At 43.2% G+C, this 22,814-nt stretch overlaps 1 protein-coding gene across 2 annotated transcripts in view; it reads right to left on the bottom strand.

Annotated features, from left to right (window-relative positions):
- The window catches only part of ASAH1 (N-acylsphingosine amidohydrolase 1), a 977,824-nt gene that overhangs the window by 741,581 nt on the left and 213,429 nt on the right, over window positions 1-22,814 (bottom strand). For both annotated transcript variants that reach the window (XM_044062468.1, XM_044062469.1), the window contains exon 3: window positions 2,062-2,152. In XM_044062468.1, the coding sequence (XP_043918403.1) occupies window positions 2,062-2,152 (91 nt within the window). The remainder of the gene's footprint in view (window positions 1-2,061; window positions 2,153-22,814) is intronic.

Raw genomic sequence — 22,814 nt, forward strand, 5'->3', positions numbered from 1 at the left:
ATTGATATTTGATACCAGTACCTTGCTAAAGTGAAAGTCTGTAGTAGTAAAGCCAAAAAATGTTTTCAGAAGACTTTCTTACAAGAGTGCAAATCACATCTGATGATGACTGACCTGCTAAGCAAAGTTATCTACAAACTCATTTGCCATCTTCAAGGGCACAGAAGTTTCTGCAATGATATTGAGGGAGAGATTATGATTTCATTTCTCCCTAGTGTCTCATAAGAGACCTACTTCTGCTGCAATAAGGATGCCTTAACTTTGGAAGCCTTTTGCCCAGGCTTCCAATAAAGCATTAGCTGACAGTCCTTTCTGCATTTGTTCTGCTTGTATTTTAGCAAAGCTACTTTACTTGAGATGAAGGCTTACAAATACTGAGATGTTACCCAGGGAACTAAAATCTAGTTTGTTTTGTCTTAGCCAGATAGAAAGATATTTAACAAGAACTACAGTGCATCGTTTAAATTGGTAAGAACATTCAAAAGTTCATTTTACTGTCTTTGTCAAATGCCCTACACCAGATGGTAGTACACTGTGCATAATTAGCCCTAGCCAATAAAGAATACTGATGCAAAACAGTGTTTGCTAACAAGAGGCTCCTCTACTATAGTGAGAATGCATGAATCTACTCTATTACTTCATATGCCTGATGGCAGACGCATGTATAACATTTGAATATGCACAGGTTTGAACTAATCACTCAGAAATTTGTCCATATATATTTAACTTGAACTTTGGAATGCCCACACATACATACATTTTAAATGTCTATGCCTAAAAATTGCTTATTTATACTGAACTATACATGTTTTTGTTACGAAAAGTTTGCAATGGTGCAATGGTGTTTTACTACTAATTTTATTCAAACATAAAACAATTTCTAAACATTAGTCAAATGGTTGACTGATTTTTTCAATGAATAAATAATTTTAAAGCAGTTTGTTTGTAGTTCATAGATCAGAAAAGATTGTGGGCTACAAAACTACATGAAATGCACACATTTAATATTATAACAGTTTAAAATACAGTAGACTCCCTCTTATCCGATCTCGCTGGGACCAGACCTTAGGCTGGATAAACGAACGGCTGGTTAATCAGAAAATGCATACAAAATAGCATTTATAGGTTCAGCTAGAACAACAGGATTTGTGTTAGTATGCATTTTTCTACTGAATATGAAGTCTAAAACTCAAATGTCTGTCATTCTTTAGCACAGAGAAGGTGGTGTTGTTCTCTGTTGTCTTTTGCTAGAGCTACAGCAGAAATTTGATGGCTGGTTAAAGAGGAGGCCGGATAAGAGGGAGTCTATTGTACTGGTAAATGGGATTAATGTACTTATTTGCTCTAAAATTTTTAATTTTAATCCGCTTTGTTGACTACTGCTATCATGCAATACTAAACCATGATACACAATTTTTAAAAATGCTGTGAGCTGGGTTGGATTTTGCTTTGTGTAGTACAGATTTGGTATACCCGTTCAGCTAGCAATGTCAAGAGCTAGTCAAAGACAGTCCTTTAATATTTAGAAAGAGCTTAACTACATAAAGCTGACAATTACTATCAAAATTGGTTTTTATTAGTTATTATGTAGTGAAACCTCCTTTAAAAAACAAACATTCAGGTATACGGCGGCACTGATCCAAAATCAATTCGTTTGGGTTTAATAATTTTTCTGGAGATTTTTGTTTTATATTATTTATTCTTAACAAGTACAATAACTGATCTGAAAACCCTCTTCAGCCTTGACTGTGTCTTATATAATGTGCAAACTTTTGTTAGTTCCTTTGACGCGGAATAATTACAAATTGTATTCACTGTACAAAGTTTAACATTCATATAATTTTGTGTGAAATGCAAGAGTAACAATGTAACAATCAATGCTTTGGTCAGATAAAAAACAGAAGGCTTTTGGTCAGATGAAAAACAGAAGGCTATATAGTACTACCTTAAATTAAAAGGACTGATTTCCAGTCTTTATGAAGACTTGTGTATTTAACCTGAGTAACACTCACCATGTTCGTAAACCTAATCAAGAGAATTGTGACTGAAGTTGAACCATACCTCTGCTTTCTTATCGCTTATTAACTGATGCCAGCGCTGACGTGGTGAAATATCGAGGTTTATTTTATACCATGGAGCCTGGCCCTTGAACCTAACAAGAAAAACAAAAGAATATATAAATTTTACATGTGATCATTTTCATAAGACATACTTGGGTGCATTTAATACAAAACATATGAAAGCCCAGTAATGACTATCAAGTAAATGCATAATTATCATTCTAAACATATTGCTGGATTAGTTTACTGGTGTTAAATGTGCTCGCCATTTTAGTATCCCACGCATCAAAACGAGAAAGGCAGTACAAATACACCATATACAAATTAAAATGAGGTTTATAAGCCAAACTAAGAGCTATGCTTATGTTTGACTGTAGCAGCTGTCAGCATTGGATGTGTCCGTGTGAAGTAAAATCACTGCCTGAAAGATTATAACTACTGTATGTGAGAAACTGTGAGTCATTCAATTACATAAAGCAGCACCAACATAAGCGTGCTCAGATTTCTGTCTGCAGTGGTATTATCAGCACTAGGGACCCAAGTACACACCAAATAAACAAGGCTCACTAGAGGGAGGCTCACTAGAGGGATAGGTTGCTGATTCAGCATACTCCCAGTTTATGGGATGCATTGGCACTACAGGTCAAGCAAAGTACTACTTTGGCTATCTTCAAGGCAACTCTTGATGACAGGATGGGTAGACAATTTTACATTTACTTTTTATTTTTATCTGATGTTTTTTATGACTGGATTAGTGCCAGTATACTCTTTTCAGGGGAGACCCAAGGTGGTACTCATACTGACTAGGGGAAACTTCACCTTTTTTACTTTACATGAATATTAAAAATTGTTAAGAAGGAAACTGTTTAATGTAAAAGAAAGTCTTTGGATTGTAAGGGAATTGTAAAAAGCAAGGCTAGATGAAATAGGTTTGTTTAATAAAAAATATTTTTTGTGGATGTCACTGATTGTATTAAAAAGTGGTTGGGTGGGGACGGTTGGGTAGTATAGTGATTTTGCATAAATCTATATGTGAAGGATTTTGTATGATGTGTACATATCTCGTGGGATCTTTTCATCCACCTGAACTACCACCAATTCAGGCAGATGGGCCTTGGTTTAGTGCCTCATCTGAAGGACAGAACACTCAGGAATACAGCAGTCCCCTTATGATGTAGTGCTGTGGTAGTATTGAGAAATTAATCCAAGCACCTGCTATGGGTATAGATCCCACAACCTTTTGAGTTTCTGTACCGAAGACAAGCATACTACCTATGTAAATGCCCAATCTTAGAACAGGTACCACGATTCAACACAGAAACTTACCCGAGTCTCAACCTATCTTACAAACTTCAAAAATAAAACTCCACAGCACAAGTCATGCATTCTCTAATATGGCTCACAAGCTACGGGACTCACTTCCTGTCACACTGAAAGACCTTCAATCTTACTCAGACTTCAAGATCAACTGTAAAGGTACTTTGTTGACCATTTCGTTTTGCACTAGTTGTGCTCTATTCATGCAACTTGGACTTTGATTCTAAAATATGTCGTTTTACTTTAGTTTCTTCAATGGAACAATAAGATTTGTAAACTTGAGTTTGCATTTCCTGTATGCCGAGCTGCTGACATGTACTTCCGTAGTCTGAGCTATGTGACACTGACTTTGATGATGGAACAATGGAATAAAACAGTTTGCAGTGGCTAAACATATTTTCTGTACTGAGCAGCAGATTTCAACACAAAGTGAATGAGTCAGTCACTCAGGCAATCAGACAAATCAAGATATAACTAAATGCATTTATAGTCAGGTAAAAAAGTAACAAAAGAAGAATGGAACAGGATATGATTCACAATAAAGTATATAATGCTTATAATAGCACATATATACCAATGTAACAAATTGTCTACCATGGGATGATTAAGAAGTTATGTTCTTACTATAACGTTCCATGTTAGTTGTCTTCTTCTAGTCTTCTTTCTTGCTGGATGGGTTCGGAGCCGATCCTCAGCTCCGACTCAAGGCAGCCCTATAACCCACAATACCATGCGCTAACTCCCCAGATCTCGTTTGGAAGCTAAGACATAGTATACATATATTATTATAATCCTCATTTGCAAGTACGGACTCCCTGCTAGTAACACTAAGGGTACGGGGAAACTGTAACATGTTGTATCTCCAGAAATGGAAGGACTCAGAGACCTCAAGTCTGTCCAGGATAGGAGGCAGGAGGGAGGGACGCAAGAAAGAAGGCGAGAAGAAGACAACTAACATGGAACGTTATGGTAAGAACATAACTTCTCAATGTTAATTTGTCATTCTCGCCTTCATTCTTGCTGGATGGGACAGCGTCCCTAGCACCTTAGTCCTGGGTGGCTCAATGGAACAGACTCCTGAGTACAGTAGAACCAAAGTCAGCTCTATTTCTGGAGGCTATATCAAGTTTGTAATGGGCAATAAAGGTATGTTTGGAAGCCCATGTAGCTGCTGCACATATAGCATCTAAAGGTAACCTTGCTTGAAAGGCCGTTGATGTTGATAGTGCCCTGGTTGAATGAGCCTTAGGCTTAGACGGAAGTTGTCTGTGTCTCAACTCATAGACAAAGGTAATAATAGATGTCAACCATCTGGAAAGAGTAACCTTTGATACTGGAAGCCCTTTCTTTCCTGCAGCATAAGAGAGAAAGAGCTGGTCTGACCTTCTGAGTTGTTTTGTCCTGTCTAGATAATACCGCAGTTGGCGATGAACATCCAATGAATGTAATTTCTGTTCAGCCCTGTTGGAATAGTCTGGGAAGAAGACAGGCAAGTCAATGGAGTGGTTTAGATTTGCTACAGAGGACACTTTCGGTAGGAAGGAAGGGTTTGCTCTGAGAGTTACCCTGTCTTTGTGAAAGACCAAATAAGGGGGACGGACAGACAAGGCTTGAAGTTCCGATACCCTTCTGGCAGATGTTATGGCTACTAAAAACAGAGTTTTCCAAGAAAGAAGCTTGAGGGAGCAAGAAGCTGCAGGTTCAAAAGGAGGCAGAATCAATGAGGTTAAAACTAAACTCAAATCCCATTGTGGGGGCGGATCCTTAACTGGAGGTCTAAGCAAAAAGATGCCCTTGAGAAAGGCTTTACAGAGTTTGTGGGACATAATATTTGCTTCTGAGAGCCCCACATGAAAATTAGCAATGGCCGCTAATTGTACCCTGATAGTGGCTGACGATGACCCTGAATGAAAAAGTTCTGCCAGGAAATCTAGAACCTTATGAATGGGTGCATGGAAAGGATCTAAGGAACTATCTTGTGCCCAGAGTGAAAAACGCTTCCATTTACTCGCATACATCTTCCTAGTATTGGACTTATGGGAAGCCAGAATGATATCACGAACAGGAGGAGAAATAAGGGGAAACCTGGCTATGGCTGGAAGTGGAGCAACTAAGCTGTGAGGTTGAGGGAATGAAGAGACTGATGCAGCTTTCCCGTGAGATGGGTTAACAGATCCGGAAGGGATTCCAGATGCCAAGGCTGTTCCAGTAGGTAACTGTGCAGGAACGGAAACCATACTTGTCGAGGCCAAAACGGAGCAATGAGGATCATTTTGGATCTCAGTGCGGTTGCTTTCTGAATTAATTGCGGGATCAATGGTAAGGGAGGAAAGGCATATAAAAGACCCCGGGGCCAATTGTGAACAAGAGCATCTCTGGGGAGATGGCCTGGTAGAAGAAAAAGAGTGTGAAGAAGTCGAGGCACTTGCTGTTTTGAGGAGTTGTGAAAAGATCGCAGCAAGGCTGGCCCCACTTCTGAAATATTTTGTCTGCTACCGCTTGATTTAGAGACCACTCGTGAGGCATGAGGATAGTTCTGCTCAATCTGTCCGCTATGACGTTGGACTTCCCGGGGATGTGCGTTGCTATCAGAAACCGTTGAGAGGAAATCGCCCATTGCCAAAGTCTGAGTGCTTCTCGACATAGGGGGTAGGACTTTGTTCCGCCCTGCTTGTTTATGTACCACACCACAGACATATTGTCCGTTTGAATTGCTATAGTCCCCGTGGGAAGAGAGCTCTGAAGGGCTTGCAACGTCAAAAGCACCGCCCTCATCTCCAGAACATTTATGTGTAGGTGGCGTTCTAATTGTTGCCATGTGCCCTGGACCATCCTGCCCTGATAATGCCCCCCCCCATCCAATCAGGGAGGTATCCGTTGTCACCGTGGCAACTGGGGGGGGGGGGAGAACAAAGGGTCTGCCCTGAAAAAGCTGAGGGGAAACCATCCACCAGGAGAGATGATTCTTGCATGATGGGGTTGTCAAGATGTTGTGAGTCATTGGGAGCTGTTGAAAGGACCACTGAGAAAACAGCATCCACTGGAGGAGCCTCATGTGGAAGCGGGCTAATGGGAGTAGAAGAATCGCCGCTGCCATGAGGCCTAATGCTTTCAATACTAGCTTGACTTGAACTCTGTTGGGTTGAAACAGGGACTGAACATTCCGCCTTATGTCTGTCACTCTCTGAGGTGGTAAAGTTGCAGACATTTCTGTGGTGTTTAATACGGCACCTATAAAGTTTATACATTGACAAGGCGACAAGGAGGATTTTGCAAAATTTATAGAAATACCTAGATTGTTGCAAAGTTGAATAGTGTAATCCCTGGCCATTATAAGATGCTGCTTGGTGGTAGCGGAAATGAGCCAGTCGTCTAGATATGGAAACACCTGGAATCCTTTTTGTCTCAGGTGAGCCATGACCACTGCCAAGCATTTGGTGAACACCCGGGGGGGCTGTGGTGAGACCAAAGGGCAGTGTTCTGAATTGATAATGACTGGCTCCCAGCCGGAAGCGGAGAAACCTCCTGGAGCGCCTGTGTATCTTTATATGATAGTACGCGTCCTGGAGGTCTAACGAGCACATCCAGTTGTCTCTGCCCAAAAAGGGTAGAATGGACTGCAGTGTTACCATCCGAAATTTTGTCTTTTGTACAGAGTTGTTCAATCTGCTGAGGTCCAAAATGGGTCTCCAGTCTCCAGTCCTTTTTGGTACCAAAAAGAATCTGGAGTAGATTCCGGATCCTAGCTGATCTGCTGGGACTGCCTGGATGACTCTTTTTTCGAATAGCTTTTTTATTTCTAGCTGTGCCTGACCCCTTTGTGCGGGTGGTATGTCTGGTAGGGGTCTTGGCGGTTGTACCGGAGGGGAAGTGAAGGGAATTTTGTAACCCTCGGATATGATCTTCTGTACCCATGTGTCTTGGGAGAGGGATTGCCAGGCTTCCGGGTACAGAGATAATCTTCCCCCGACTGCCTCCGAAGGCGGACAGTCGGGCAGCTTCTCAGGGATGCTGAAAGGGTTGGTCAGGGAAAGATTCCCTGGAACCCTGGTTCTGTGGACCCCCACTGCCCCTGGGGCGGCGTCTATTACTATTCCCCCCCTCTGCCTCTTGGGGGAAATTCACCACGTGCGGCAGGCGCGACTCCGTGTGGTTTGCGGAACCACATCTTTCCACCCCTCTTTCCCTTAGGATAAGGTCTAGAAGGTGCGGAAAAATGGACTCCCACTGCAGAGAGAGTCTTACCATCTTGCTCGCATCAGGTGAGGGTATTCTTCACCTGAGGTCCAAACAATTCTGAACCATCAAAGGGGGTGTTGGTGAAGGACACCTTGAAGGGATCGGCAAAGTTACAGAGTTGCATCCAAGCGTGACGTCTCAACACAACACCTGTGCCTGCGGCCCTGCTTGCTCCATCGGCTGCGTAGGAGATAAGCCGCATGGAGGAGTTAACAATGGAGTTCAGGGTGGCCAGCTGGGAGTTCATCTTGTCCTGATACCCAGCAGCAGAAGGATCCTGTACAGTTTCACCCAGTTCTTTGAGCAAGTCTCTCTGAAGGTGGGTGAAATGACAAATAGTTCAGCGATCGCATAGTAAAGGACGCTGAAGCAAATGTCCGCTTGCCGTACCCGTCCATAGTCCTGGACTCTTTGTTAGGAGGATGAACAGGTACAGAAGGATCAGCCAATTCCTTCTTGGTGGCTGCTGCTACCACCATAGCATCAACTGAAACACCTTTGGTGAGAAAGGATTTGTCCTCTGAGGGCCTCCTAGGGGTAGGTTCCATTGAATCAGGAGCTGCCCACGCCTTTCTAGCCACTACCTCCATTAGTTGGTCGAAAGGGGGAGACACCCAGGAGGTGGAAGGGCGAGATCCAAAGGCGTCAAGGTAAACCAACTCGTCCTCTGAGGGTTTGAGAGTGGACCAATTTCCCCTCTGTTTTAGGACCTCTAGGATGTCTGAAAAAGAGACATCCTCAGAGGGGGATCTCGGGGAACCCTCCGAGCTCCGACTCATCCAAGTCGGTGTCCGACGTGACAGACTCGGGGGAGTCTATGTGCTTCCTCTTGCACTTTCTTTTCCTAGGGGGTTCCCCTGAAGCTTCAGGGGAGGCCTCGGAAGAGGAGGAGACACCCGAAGTTGGTACCCTACTCTTTGGATCTCTGCTGTCTGATGCAGGAGGATGGCCAGAGACCATAACAGGCACTGTAGAGGGAAGAGCTGCAGAACTCAACCTTGGAGTGGACACTGGGTCCAGCACGCTCCTCATCACCTCGAAGGCTCCCCTATCAGGTACCAAGTGTAGTCCTGGCTCTGAAGAGACCCGAACCGCCCCTGGCACCGACAGAGAAGGTTCCGAGAATGATGTCGGGGCCGAACTCACCAGAGCCGAAGCTCCGAGAGGGAGAGCGGGATCGGACAAGGGTCCGATGCCACTCGCCCCCTCGGAGCCAACAATGGAGTCCCGGCGCCCCGGACGGAACCAATGAAGAGGTCGGAGCCAACGACACCGGAGCCGAAGGTGGGAGTATCGGCTCCGACGTAGGCAAGGTTACGGTTCCGACAAACTCCGGCTCCGAACTCGAGAGGTGAGTCGGAGGAGGAATCAATAGCGGTACCGAAGGAGCCACAGTCTGGTGAGATGGGCTCTGGAGCATTTGGGCTAGTGCCTGAGATTTTATGAGCCTACTGACCACCCTCTCAATGTCGTGGTCGGAGAGCCTGGATGACCTGGATGAGTGAGTCCTATGACTCCGCTCCGATAGGAGAGGGGATCTCGGAGCCGATCGGACGGATTCTAATGAGGGGGATCTAGAGCGCTTGCGCGCTGGGGTCAGCTCCAATGCTGGTTTTGGAGCGGATACCACTTTGTCCGCCTCGGATCCGATTGGAACCGATGTCGGAGCCATCTCAATAACGCCAGCCCTCGACTCAGAAGCTTTAGCCGAGGGTTTGGCGGTTTTTGAAGACTTCCCCGAGCCAGACTTGGACGGGGAGTCATCGGTCTTTAACAAGCCCCTTAAGATGAGCTTATTACGCCGTTCCTGCAGGACTCTTGAACTAAACCCGTGACAGACGGAACAAGAGTCCTGCAGGTGTAAAGGCCCTAAGCAATAGACACAAGAAGTGTGACTGTCTGTCAGAGACATTTTCTGACAGCACGAGTCACACTTCTTGAATCCCAAGACCTTAGTGTCTTTGGACATAGTCCTAACAACAGTAGACACAGTCAAGGAAAAACAACCACAAAACACAGTCAGTCCACACACACACTCAACTTAAAACTAGACAAAGTTAAGGGAACTGACTAAACCCACACACAGACACTGTAAGGGGTGGGGAAAAACTAAGGTAAAGCTCGTAGGCCCAAAGATAAGAATTAACTAAATAAGGGAAGAAGGGCTACATAAGGGTTGTAATGAAAAGGACTATCAGTAGGGACCTAACAAAGGGTATCTAACTGGAAAAACTACCTGAAAAATAGTTTAATAGAAAGAATTCTCTTACTGACCTGAGCCGGTAAAAAAAAAAGACAACCTCGCAGCGAAGGGGCAAACGAGATCTGGGGAGTTAGCGCATGGTATTGTGGGTTATAGGGCTGCCTCGAGCTGGTAAAAATAGCTCTCGAGCTATAGTATAGGCAGAGTCGGAGCAGAGGATCGGCTCCGAACCCATCCAGCAAGAAAGAAGGCGAGAATGGCAACTTAACATCACTCTTGGGAAGAAAAATTGAGGCACGTGATTTACTGCAATGACAGCATACAGTAAAGTATATTTGTATTATACTTCAACTAGGTAAGTGATGTAATGAAAAATATTTACTGAGCTAAATGGGATTATTGGTAAGACAGAAGATGGAATCATGTACTGCAGGAAGTACCAGATAGAAAACAAGGATGCCTGCAGTACTGAGTCCCATATACAGGTGGAAGAATACTACAGGCTTCAGTAGTTAGAACCTGCATGGGTTAGTATAGGGGAAGCCATCCCTCAAACTCTTGTGGGGATGGTTTGCAGCGCTCAGTTTTCAAAAATAGATATAATCCTCTTAGGGTTTAGTGGTGCCACAAGCTCATCCCTCATTCTGGATGGGGAGAATGCAAGTATAATGAACATGCCTCCCTACAGGTGAAGCTCTTATCGGTCTCATGGTCATGCTGCCCCACCTGTACATTAGACCTGGCAGCAGAATGGTAATACCAGTTCTGATACACAAGTGGAGCTGCTGTTGTGCCACATCAGCCAGACTCAGCTGCCTTGCCAAACCCTTGGGTAAGTTTGGACTATGCTTAGTACAGGTACCAAGACACTATAAAGAAAGTCATACAATATCAGTACCTGTCCCTGTCACAGCAAGATTCCTTTCAGTTGAGTACTTTGAGGGCAGGCAACTTTTTGTTTCCAGGATTGCTTGCCTAGTACTGTTCCTACACAAAAGGCTGTAAAATGTCACTAGCTGCCTCTTGAAAGGTGAAGGGAGGAGTAGCCATTGGATCACCAGAAAATGCTGCTATAATGACATAAAATTAATGATGATCATGATGGAGGAGAAATAGGCAGCATTTTTATAACTTAACAACTTTAGCAGAAAAGCACTTCATTTGCAATTCATTTTTACTGAAGCACTTCCTGCATCACTTCATGTCCTCTTCAAAAACCAAACATTATTGCATGAGACACCCAACTTCTGCGGTGGTGCAGCCATAGCATTGTTGCCTCACAGCAAGAGGTTCTCCCATTCGATTCTCGACTGGAGTGCGGGGAGTGCCTTCTGTGTGGAGTCTGCATGTCCTCCCCGCGGTTGGGTGGGCGTTAGAAAGACATGCGTAAATGGGCGCGGACCAGAGTTCCGCTGTGGCAACCCCTAACCGGGAAAAGCCAAAAGACAACAACATCTGCAGGAGACACCCAAGGATTCTAGTGTAGACATGCTGCACCTTCAGAAAACTAGAACAAAAACTTTCCCTGACTTCCTAAAGTTACGAATGGATTTGGGTGCAACACCATAAGCTAATCTGTTTAGTTTGTGATACCTTTAAGATGCTCTTTAGCTGTATGGTTACATGTCATCTGCAATTTCAAATCCTAGAAAGTTTTGTGCTTAAGTTGGTGATTACTGTGCAAGAATGGAGAGGAAAAGCCATACAGAAAAATATACTAAATACAGCTCATCTTCCTATACTAGATTTGTTGGAATACTCTCTCTTCGCCCCTGTGTGTATATCCATAAAACCAAAGTAAAAACAATTAGCAGACTTTTTTTTTACCAGATAAGTCAAGAAAAAGGAGCTGCAATTTGGGGGAGAGAGACTGAATGAAACCTCTCCAAAACTCTTTCATACTAAGAATAGTTTGTATGCAAAATAAATTGTACTGTGGAAGCCAGCTTTATTGCTTGTTTTGTCTAAACATATACTGGGATATTTTTCATCTTCCACTTACCAACAGGGATACCTAGCCTCCTAGTGCCTAATTTTGCTTCCCTTGTACAGTTGGGACCATAACCCAGCTTAACCAACTGCCAGAGGATTCCCCTCTCTAAGGGAAAAATGACATGCAAGCACCCATTTCAAGAAACTGCCTTGCATGAGGTAAAGTGAGAAACTGGGAAGCCTGACAATGCAGGATAGGATATTGCGCGTGCATGTGTGTGTGTCATATACTTTTGATGTTTAAATATTTAGCTATATACTTACACATGTATCTATGTGAATGTCTGTTAACATACTTAGCATAACAGCAGGCCCTAAACAAAGAGTGTCATAAAAAAACAGCTATCTATTACAATGTACAGGGAAGTAAAGTTTATACGCACACCAGCATTTACCTAAACCCCTGCCAGTGAAGTAAAGCTACCAATTTCCCAAAACCTGCAATATATGGAATCATGTCAATCTGCTGAATGCAGTTAACAGTGAAAGTCAGTTTGCAAAACAATTATGCCAAAACAACTTTTTCTGGACCTCAAAGATAACTTTGTTTTACAAGGGGAGGAATCTCCCCTGCACCCCTACACCCTCAAACTTGTATATACCTACTTAAATATTGCATAGCATTGGAGAAAAGGAAATAGTACACCGCCGGTAAAATTTGTTTCAGCATAATGTTTTCTCTAAACTTTCACTGTAACTGTGTTCAACTGACTGACTGTCTCTCCAGTATTTACAGCACTTACAAAAAACACTAAACTGCTAAGCTGAATGTTTACACTCTGCACACACAGGACAGACACAATGATACCCCCAAAACACCATAACCCACCTAAAACAACCTTAAACTCAAACTTACACTTAATTTAACTTAAAAAAACTGAGCAAAAAAAAAAAAAAAAAGGAACTGCATTCCCCATTTACTACAATGTAAAAATATAACTTCACATATAAAACTGACGTAGACAAGACCTTCTGAAAACAGCACTGCCTACAAAAATCAACCCCTAGAAATTTAACAAGAATGAAAAAATGAAACCTTGTAGTACAGTGTATTTCATGCAACACACCAGACCCCTACATATGCCAGGGTGTGTGTGCGTGTATGTTTACAAAGATATAAATCACACACGCACATTTTTTACATTATATATGCACACCTATTTAACATCAGATCCCCTGCACCACATGGTATGTATATCGCTTTACTGCAGAGCCCATCCAAGTGCATTAGACCCACATTCTCTTCAGCAGGGCTGCCCACTGGCAAGCACCCATTTCAAGAAACTACCATCGCATGTCCTGCAAAAATGAATTAAGGTTGCCAGTGGTATACAGCTACATCAGCAGAAGCCTACAATATACCTGGGACTGATAACCCTTCCTTTCCTCTACCCTATGTACTGGAATGTAGAACTACACTGCCATGCTGGCAGTGAGTGGTAGCTAATCAGCCTGATGTCCCCTACTGTCAGTGATTTTGCTGTGATCTACACGGTGTTACAATTGTATGTGAATTCATGAAAGGACTAGGCCATGCTGAAAACTTTTCTAGTTTCAATCTAAGATGGCGATTCATAAAAGGTTGCCTTGTGTAAATAATACATATAGTCTCAGTGTCAATTAACTTAAGAAGGAAACTCATCTCAGTGTGTCGACAATTAGGAATATCTTTCCCTGTCATCTTCAGTTCAGTTATTTTTTTTTTCCGAAGCTCCTACACTTGAGGGCAAACATGTCCTCTGCTGTTGCATGGAACAATACCATAGGTTCATTGATTAGTACTAGGCTAACTGCCCTTGTGAGCCATTTTAAGCCTAGCCAATTATCCCTTGTGAGACTCAAACCCTGCACCTTGTGTTTGTAAGGCAAACACATTAACCATTAGGCCACCCTCCCAACCCCAACACAGTATATTAGAACAGCATGCCTAGCCTGTTCATCCCTATCCAGTGTGTGAGAGCACTCTGCAAGTCAAGAAAATAATGAACTCAGACTGTCCAAGCACACATTTACATAAACTTGTTGGAAACTCCAACAGAAGTTGCTGGATGAAGTACCATCCGGACACCAGGAGTGACAGGAGGGTATTTAACACTCATCAAGGATGGTCCTCCCTCCACATCAGCTGATGCAGTGGAGCATATATCTGTGCATCTCATACTGAAGACCCTCGCTGCTGGATCTATGACTAGGAAGAATCTCAAAAGTATAAACTGTACCCCAATCCCCAAGTCACCAGCCAGATAACCACAAAGCAAAGGTTCTAAAAAAATAGCCCTGAAGCATTATAGTACTAAAGAAAGCCTAACTCCTAAAGTAAATATTCAAGTGATAGTGTCCTGTGAAGGTGGGATCTGATGGCAGTGTGACCAAGCCATAGATATCAATAATGAAGATACAGTTGAAGTAAGAACTGGAAGCAGTGACCCCTCCAGTGGAGGGAATATGGCAGTATTTCTAGGTTCATAGGTTGGTACTAGGCTATCGGCCCTAGGGCCTATACAAGTCTGGCCATAACAATTCCCTGGATATTTCTTCCCACACTATTTACTTCCCTGGACCCCTGTCTAGCAGGACGACTGACGTGATCCCTGGGGTGAACTTCCTTTCTCCCATCCAGTCATCAAGGTTCCTTTTGAAGAGGGTCAAAGAGGTGCTCTGCTTGACATGTATGGGCAGTCAATTCCAGAGTCTGGGGAGTCTCTGGGTCAGGAACCTATCCCTCCAGCATGTTTTGTTTATTGTGATGACAAGGTTTAGATCCCTGGAGCGTGTGGCTCTGAGGAACTGGGATTTCTTTAAGTGTAGCATGTCCAACAGCTCTGGGTTTGACATGGCCTTGTATGTTAAGCAGAGATCGTCTCGGAGTAGACTATATTCGACAGAGTATAGCTTGCGTTTAAGTGAGTCAGCACAGGGCATCTGCTTCAGGTCTGTGATTCTTTTAGTGAGGTATTTCTGCGGCCTTTCCAGTTGTTGCAGATGTCTTTTGAGAGGTACATACCAAATGGGGCGTTGTATTCTATAATGGGTCTAATGAGGGATGAGTACAGTGGGACAATGACCTCCTTTTTTCTGAATGAAAAGCCCTTAGTGATGAGGTGTGCCACATAGAAGGATTTCCTGACTGTTGTGGCGATGTGGTTATTGAAGGTGAGACCACTGTCCACCTGTGTCCTAAGTCTCTTATCACACTTTCGGTGTTCAGTGTACTGCCACCTATGTGGTAATTCATGGGTACATGTTTTTTCCCAAAGGGGATAACTAAACATTTCGTGGCATTGAGCTTGAGCCCATGGCTCTGGCACCAAGTATCTGTTTCTGTAAGGCTCTTCTATAGAGTATCAACATCATTTGGGGATTCAATAATGGCTCCAAGTTTGCAGTCATCTGTGAACTTTGTTAGTCAGAGTCCCTTAGTGTTGGCTTGTACTTTAGAGAAGTAGATGCCAAACAAGAGAGGTCCCAGGACTGAACCCTGAGGTACTCCACTTGTCGGGAGCTGGATTTGGAGTCAGCTACTTTTACAGTGTGGGTTCTGTCAGTAAGCAAGTTGGCAACCCATCGAGTGACGTAGGGATCAATGCCCAGCTTAGTAAGTTTATCTATGATTCTAGAGTGGGGGATGGTGTCAAAGGCCTTGGCGAGGTCCAGATAGGCTGTGTGGACTGCCTTACCCTCGTCCACGGCTCTGGAGACTGATTCGAAGAAGTCAATTAGATTCAGGAGACCAGATCAGCCCTAAACGAACCCAAACTGGGTGGCGTCCAGTGTTTTAAGGTTGCCAATGTCTTTGTTTATAAGTTCCATGATAATACATTCCAAGGCCTTGCAGATCAGGCTCGTCAGACTGATGGGGCGGTAGTTCCCGGGATCCAAGGTGGATCCCCCCTTGTGGAATGGGATAACTGTAGCTGTGCGCCACTCAGTGGGCATGAAGCCTGAGGTGAGAGTATGATTAAATATGACACTTAGGTGAGGTGCCAGTTCATTTTGTAGTTCATGTAGTACACAGCCCGGGATGTCATCTGGTCCCATGGATGCTGTATTCTTAGCTTTTAAGAGTGCGTTTTTTTACCTGTGTGGTCGTTATTAATGGAATTTGGCAATCTTCCGGTATTGAGATGGGCCATTTAGGGGGTGGGGGGGTGAAGTTGGCACTGAATCGATCTGCCAGGATATTGGCAATATCTTTGGGATCAGTATATTTAATGCAATTCTGTTGTAGCTCAGAGCAGATCTGAGCATTGCCATTTAGATTCTTGACAGTTATAGAATGTCTTGTGGTTGTCTTTGGAATCTTTGGCAATTTTATTTTCGTAACTAGCTTTGGAGGATTTTATGAGGGATCTCAGCTTCTTACTGAGGCTGGTAAGGGAGTTTTTTGCATCTTGGGATTTTCCTCTTTTCTGCAACAGTTTCTTCCTTTTGTTGTAAAGTTTGTTTATGGCAGGGGACCACCAGATTAGCTTCCTTTTTTTGGAGGAGAGCATCTTGGTTCTATATGGGATGGCACGATTCATGCATGAGTGGATGTGCTTGTACAGTGCCTTAGTTTAGGACTCAGCAGTCGAACTTTCAGTTCCCGTCTGCATGGGTGTCATGAAGTTTGTAACTTCTGACTTGAGTAGCATGAAGTTGGCTTTGTAGAAGTTTTTTATGGAGGTTTCCTTACTGGGGGGTGGGGGTGAGATGTGGATGTTAAGGGTGATCAGCTTATGGTCTGACCTGACCAACAAGGGGGTGACCATAGGTGTGGAGCATCGATTTCCCATGCTGGTAATGACCAGGACTAGGATATTGGAGCCCCTGGTGGGACTATGGATTAGTTGATCCAGGGCATTGGAATTTATGAATTGCAATTACCGTTGGGCAAAGGTGTTGGTACACAAGTAGTTTTCCCAGTTAATGGCAGGGTAGTTGAAATCACCCAATATTAGGGTGTTTGGTTGCATATTAATATTTTCCAGTATGTTTAGAAAGGTGTAGTGAGAATCTTGGGGCATGGTGGGGGATCTGTAGCAAGCTGCAATTTGGATTGCAGTCTTACCTAGTGTTAGGTTGCACCTGGAGAATTTCAGACGCATTGTGTTGGGCAACTAACCTGGTGGTGTGAATATCCTTGGTGAATATGGACACTCCTCCACCTTTAGTGTTTTGATCCTGGTTTGGTGGCCGAAAAGTGTGGTAAGAGTTGTAGCCTGGCATTGCAGGGGTGCTCTTTGGAGCCTTGAACCAGGTCTCAGTTACTGCACAGATATCGATGTTCTCCATTTTAAGGAGTGCCTCGAGAGTGCATTTTGAGGTTTAGACTTCTAGCATTGAGTAGGATTACCTTCAGGTTTTGCATGCTTGTACCTCTTACGGTGGTGGTTTTGTCCTTTGAACTTTGCCTAAAAAAGGCACTATAGGGGTGGCAAGAGCCTTTCCAGTAACCTGAATCCCAGGGGCGACAGGTGCAGACCATCTCTGGCAAAGCATTGTGGTCTGTCAATCATGTCATCCCAGGCAGACAGATACTGGATCCTCTTTGAATGACACCAGAAGCTTAGCCAATTGTTGAAGTCAGTCATTTTGTCCTTATATTGTGGTATCATCCTGGGCGAAGGCAGGATGCTACTCAGGGTTAGGGTCATACCTGCCTGGGCCACATGATCCTAGAGCTCTTCCATGTCTCTTTTCATGTAGTCCATGGAGGTACATCTCAAGTCATTCACTCCAACATGGACAATGACAGAGTCATATTTGTACTTGTTGTGGAGTGACTTGAGTGCATGAATTATGTGGCAGATATTGGCACCAGACAGGCAGCTCACTGTCATTTTCTCCTTGTTCAGCTTGGTGAGTGGGACATCAGTGTGCCTGACTATAGAGTCACCTATGACTAAAGTGTTAGGTATGTTGTCTTGCCTTAGGGACTGTTGCTGGGTGGCACACTGGTGTTGTGAGCTATGTGACACTTTGGTTGTGATTGGTGTTTGGGTTTCAGCTTCGGAGGTCCTTGTTGCTTGTGAGGTTACAGTTAAAGGCCTCCGCATACGTGGATTTACTGTTGCTATGTGTGGTTGCTGGTGTGAGTTTAGAAGGGCTATGTGTTGCTTGAGGTGTAGTGTGGGTGTTAATCTTCTCCTCTTGACTGTCTAGAACAATCTTGGGTGGAGAGAGCTTTGCTTCCAGTTTGGCTATGTAAGTGCATATCTCACAGGTTGTAGCATTGGGTGGTAGGAGGAGAGGGTTGTCTGTGTACGAGGCAACTTCTGCATTGCCCCAGTATGCCCAGATTCACCAGGTGGACAGGAGAAATCAACAGAAGCTGACCCTTGGACATGCCTGGTTTGGTGCTTTTGTTTTAAAAGTACAGGAGCTGTTTTCCCTTACCTTAGGAAGGTACTTTGCAATTATACGCTGTTTAGTGCCTATGATTAATTTCTCCTTATTAATAAGGAGAGTTGAGTGTTTGTATCAGTTTAAGGCTTCCGAGTGCTTTCCAGCAGGTAATGGCAGGTTCACATCGGATAACAAAAGGCAAAAAGCTACCACTCAACATGTATATGGAATGATTAGCAACTACCTTTTCCTTCATTCTAGCAGTAAAGGAGATAAAAAAGCTGTACCACCTTCCAGAATTCATGCACTCACTCCTGGTAGAGCTTAATCTGACTGTACACATAGTGAGAGAGCCAGACAGACTCTGATTTCTGACTTCTGTCCTCAAAAAGAAAACAGAAGGGGGATGGATTAAGGACAATTAAGTCTCAACAACTGGGATGAAAAAAATAAGCAATTTATTTTTTATTTTATTTATTTTATTTATTTAACATTTGTTGACCGGGAATGTCCGACTAGGTTCCACAGAGCCTGTTTTCAGCGGAGGCCCGGGGAGAAATGCTCCAGATGTATGTCTTTGGAATGTGGGAGGAAACCGGAGTACCCGGAGGAAACCCACACGAACACAGGGAGAACATGCAAACTCCACACAGAAGGCACCCCAGCTGAGAATTGAACCGGAGAACCTCTTGCTGTGAGGTGACAATGTTAACCACTGCACCACTGTGCCGCCCGCACAAAATTCATCACAAGAGGTAACCATGAAGTCATTGTTTATTTTCAGAACATTCGCTCCAGACTGTTTTTGACATATACAATGCCTCCACAGTATTCAGTGCTAGCTTAGAATTCAACTTACTTAAAAAAAAAAAAAAATACAAGCAACAAAGTCATATGACACCACCATCTGAGACACATTAATTTGTTCACATTTTAAATTAAAAGATGACTTCAGAGTGTGTCAACAAAAAGTCCAGGTCTGAATAATCTTCTGCTGTACACAATATCACAATTTTATCATAAATCACGCAAAACAAGAATAAAAAGAAAGCATCTCATTACAAAGGTAGCATGAAACTTTCACTATGCTGTGATACTTCCTGCTAGGCATGTGTAAACTAAGTACAGCATAGAGTACAATAATCTGTAATGGGGGCTATAATACCACTGGGGAATAAAACTCTATTCTTGAAATGCTGGCTGCTGGCCAAAATTAAGTTCTGCTGCTAAAGAAAAGACAGTGAATGAGAATTGTCACACCATGAAGAAACACATGGAACTAAAATTAATACATCCAATTAAATGTATTACTCTGCTATTCAGTCTGCTGTAGAAACTCCTTCCATACATGTCTTTTGTTACAGTGAGTGCTCAGAGTGCTGGGGGGAAAAGGAGCTATTTAACTTATAATGATTGGCCTATTTCTTAATTAATGAGCAAATAAAATAAACTGATTGTGATGACCCACCACCATACTGTACACTATCTAGTTTGTACTTTCATAACATTGGTATGCTTTTTTGCTACCATTCCCATGCAGCAGCAAAAGGCATACTAATGTTATGGAAATGTAAACGGGATCCTGTATGCTGTGGACTCGGCCATCACAGTCATTTTTTTATTGTTCTGTACTTAACTGGAATGGCTGTTTGTACTTTATCACTTTTATGTTTAGTAAATTTTTGACAACTTTTTCCCTTTGTTGCAGAAAAGAGGAAAATCCCAGGATGCAAAAAACTTCCTTACCAGCCTCAGTAAGAAACTGAGATACCTCATAAAATCCTCCAAAGCTAATTACAAAAATAAAATTGCCAAAGATTCCAAAGATAACAACAAGGCATTCTATAACTATGTCAAGAATCTAAATGGCAATGCTCAGATCTGCTCTGAGCTAAAACAGAATGGCATTAAATATACTGATCCCAAGGATATTGCCAGTATCCTGGCAGATCGATTCAGTGCCAACTTCACCCCCCTCTCACCCCCTAAATGGCTCATCTCAATACCGGAAGACTGCCAAATTCCGGTAATAACGGCCACACAGGTAAAAAACGCACTCTCCAAAGCTAAGAATATAGCATCCATGGGACCAGATGACATCCCAGGCTGTGTACTACATGAACTACAATATGAGCTGGCACCTCACCTAAGTGTCATGTTTAATCATAGCCTCACCTCAGGTTTCGTGCCCACTGAGTGGCGCACAGCTACAGTTATCCCACTCCACAAGGAGGGATCCACCTTGGATCCCGGAAACTACCGTCCCATCAGTCTGACTAGCCTTATCTGCAAGGCCATGGAGCGTATTATCATGGAACTTATAAACAAAGACATTGGCAACCTTCAAACACTGGACCCCACCCAGTTTGTGTTCGTGAAGGGCCGATCTTGTCTCCTGAACTTGATTAACTTCTTCGAATCAGTCTCCAGAGCCATGGACAAGGGTAAGGTGGTCCACACAGCCTATCTAGACCTTGCCAAGGCCTTTGACACCATCCCACACTCTGGAATCATAGATAAACTTGCTAAGCTGGGCATTAATCCCTACGTCACCCAATGGGTTGCTAACTGGCTTACTGATGGAACTCACACTGTAAAAGTAGCAGACTCCAAATCCAGCTCCAGACAAGTGACAAGTGGAGTACCTCAGGGTTCAGTCCTGGGACCGCTCTTGTTTGGCATCTACTTCTCTGAAGTAAAGGCCAACACTAAGGGGCTCTGGATAACAAAGTTTGCAGATGACTGCAAACTGGGAGCCATTATTGAATCCCCAAATGATGTGGATACTCTACAAAAGGGCCTTACAGAAACAGATGCTTGTTGCCAGAGCCATGGGCTCAAGCTCAATGCCAAGAAATGTATAGTTACCTCCTTTGGGAAAAAACATGTATCCATGAATAACCATATAGGTGGCAGTACACTAAACACCAAAAGTTTGATAAGAGACTTAGGGACACAGGTGGACAGTGGTCTCACCTTCTATAACCACATCGCCAGAACAGTCAGGAAATCCTTCTATATGGCACACCTCATCACTAAGGGCTTTTCATCCAGAAAAAAGGAGGTCATTGTCCCACTGTACTCATCCCTCATTAGACCCATTATAGAATACAATGCCCCGTTTGGTATGCACCTCTCAAGACATCTGCAACAACTGGAAAGGCCACAGAAATACCTCACTAAAAGAATCACAGACCTAAAGCAGATGCCCTACGCTGACCGCCTTAAAAAACTCCAGCTATACTCTGTCGCATATAGTCTACTCAGAGGCGATCTTTGCTTAACATACAAGGCCATGTCAAACCCAGAGCTGTTGGACATGCTACACTTAAAGAAATCCCAATCCCTCAGAGCCACACGCTCCAGGGATCTAAACCTTGTCATCACAATAAACAAAACATGCTGGAGGGATAGGTTCCTGACCCAGAGACTCCCCAGACTCTGGAATAGATTGTCCATACATGTCAAGCAGAGTGCCTCTTTGGTCCTCTTCAAAAGGAACCTTGATGATTGGATGGGAGAAAGGAAATTCACCCCGGGGATCACGTCAGTCGCCCTGCTAGACAGGGGTCCAGGGAAGTAAATAGTGTGGGAAGAAATAGCCAGGGAATTGTTATGGCTAGGCTTGTATAGGCCCTAGGGCTGATAGCCTAGTACCAACCTATGAACCTATGTACAGTTTTGTTGAGTTTTTGCAAGATGTTATTGGCTTCTCAGGTTCATTGAGGTCTGGAATATCAGATCTGTCTTTTGCCACTCACTGTAGAACTTAAAAAGGTAATTAATGAAGCCTTTAGGCTTGATCTCATACTGGTTAATTGTCTGGATCCATTTACAACACAGAGATTTGTTTAGTGTCCTGTTGTTTTTGGCTTCGATAAATTTGTCTGTCACTGTCTGCCCAACTTCTCATTTTAATGGCCACCATAATTATTGCTTTATAATGGAGTTTTACATTGAGTTTAAAGATCACAAAGCTGATTGCCTTTTGACATTTTACTTGTAGCATACTCCGTTTATAACTATGGTGAAATGCCATCTCACTATGATTTGTGGAAACATACGATCTACAGCCGTTGATCCACATTTCTCAGCAACCCTAGAAACCTGGGCAAGACATATCCATTGTGCTATCCAGGTGACCTACACCACTAGCTCTTGAGATATCCTATGGTCTTCTTGGCTTGTATGAGCAGGCTTGGAGGTTAGAACATCCTGCACATACCATCTTTACCTCCCACAACACTGGGTTCCCACCAGTCCCGCTAATTTTTTTTACACACCTTTATTAAATTATCACTTCAGAAATAGGCAAACATACATTAACAGAAAAGAAAATAAACCATATTATCACTTTCCCCATTTACCTACATTATACATCACATATCTTTACTTTTTTATAATTATAAATCAGTCCAACATTACATACATTACTGAATTCCTGCCTTCCATTAAACCTCACCCCTCCTCCTCTTCCTGAACATTATTCTGCATATAGCGATCCCACAATTTCCATTTATTTTTATGTAATTTGCTCATTCTCTTTTTGAAAGATACCCCTTCCAGTTCTTTATGTCTTTTAAAATATTCAAGATATCAAATACAGCTATTTACACTTTGATGCTGACATTCTGGTAATTGTTTTTTTTTGGCTGCCAACAGAATTAAAACTTAAT

The sequence above is a fragment of the Protopterus annectens genome, chromosome 2.part1, assembly GCF_019279795.1.
Source record: "Protopterus annectens isolate FY-2018-M chromosome 2.part1, PAN1.0, whole genome shotgun sequence".
Lineage (NCBI taxonomy): Eukaryota > Metazoa > Chordata > Ceratodontiformes > Protopteridae > Protopterus > Protopterus annectens.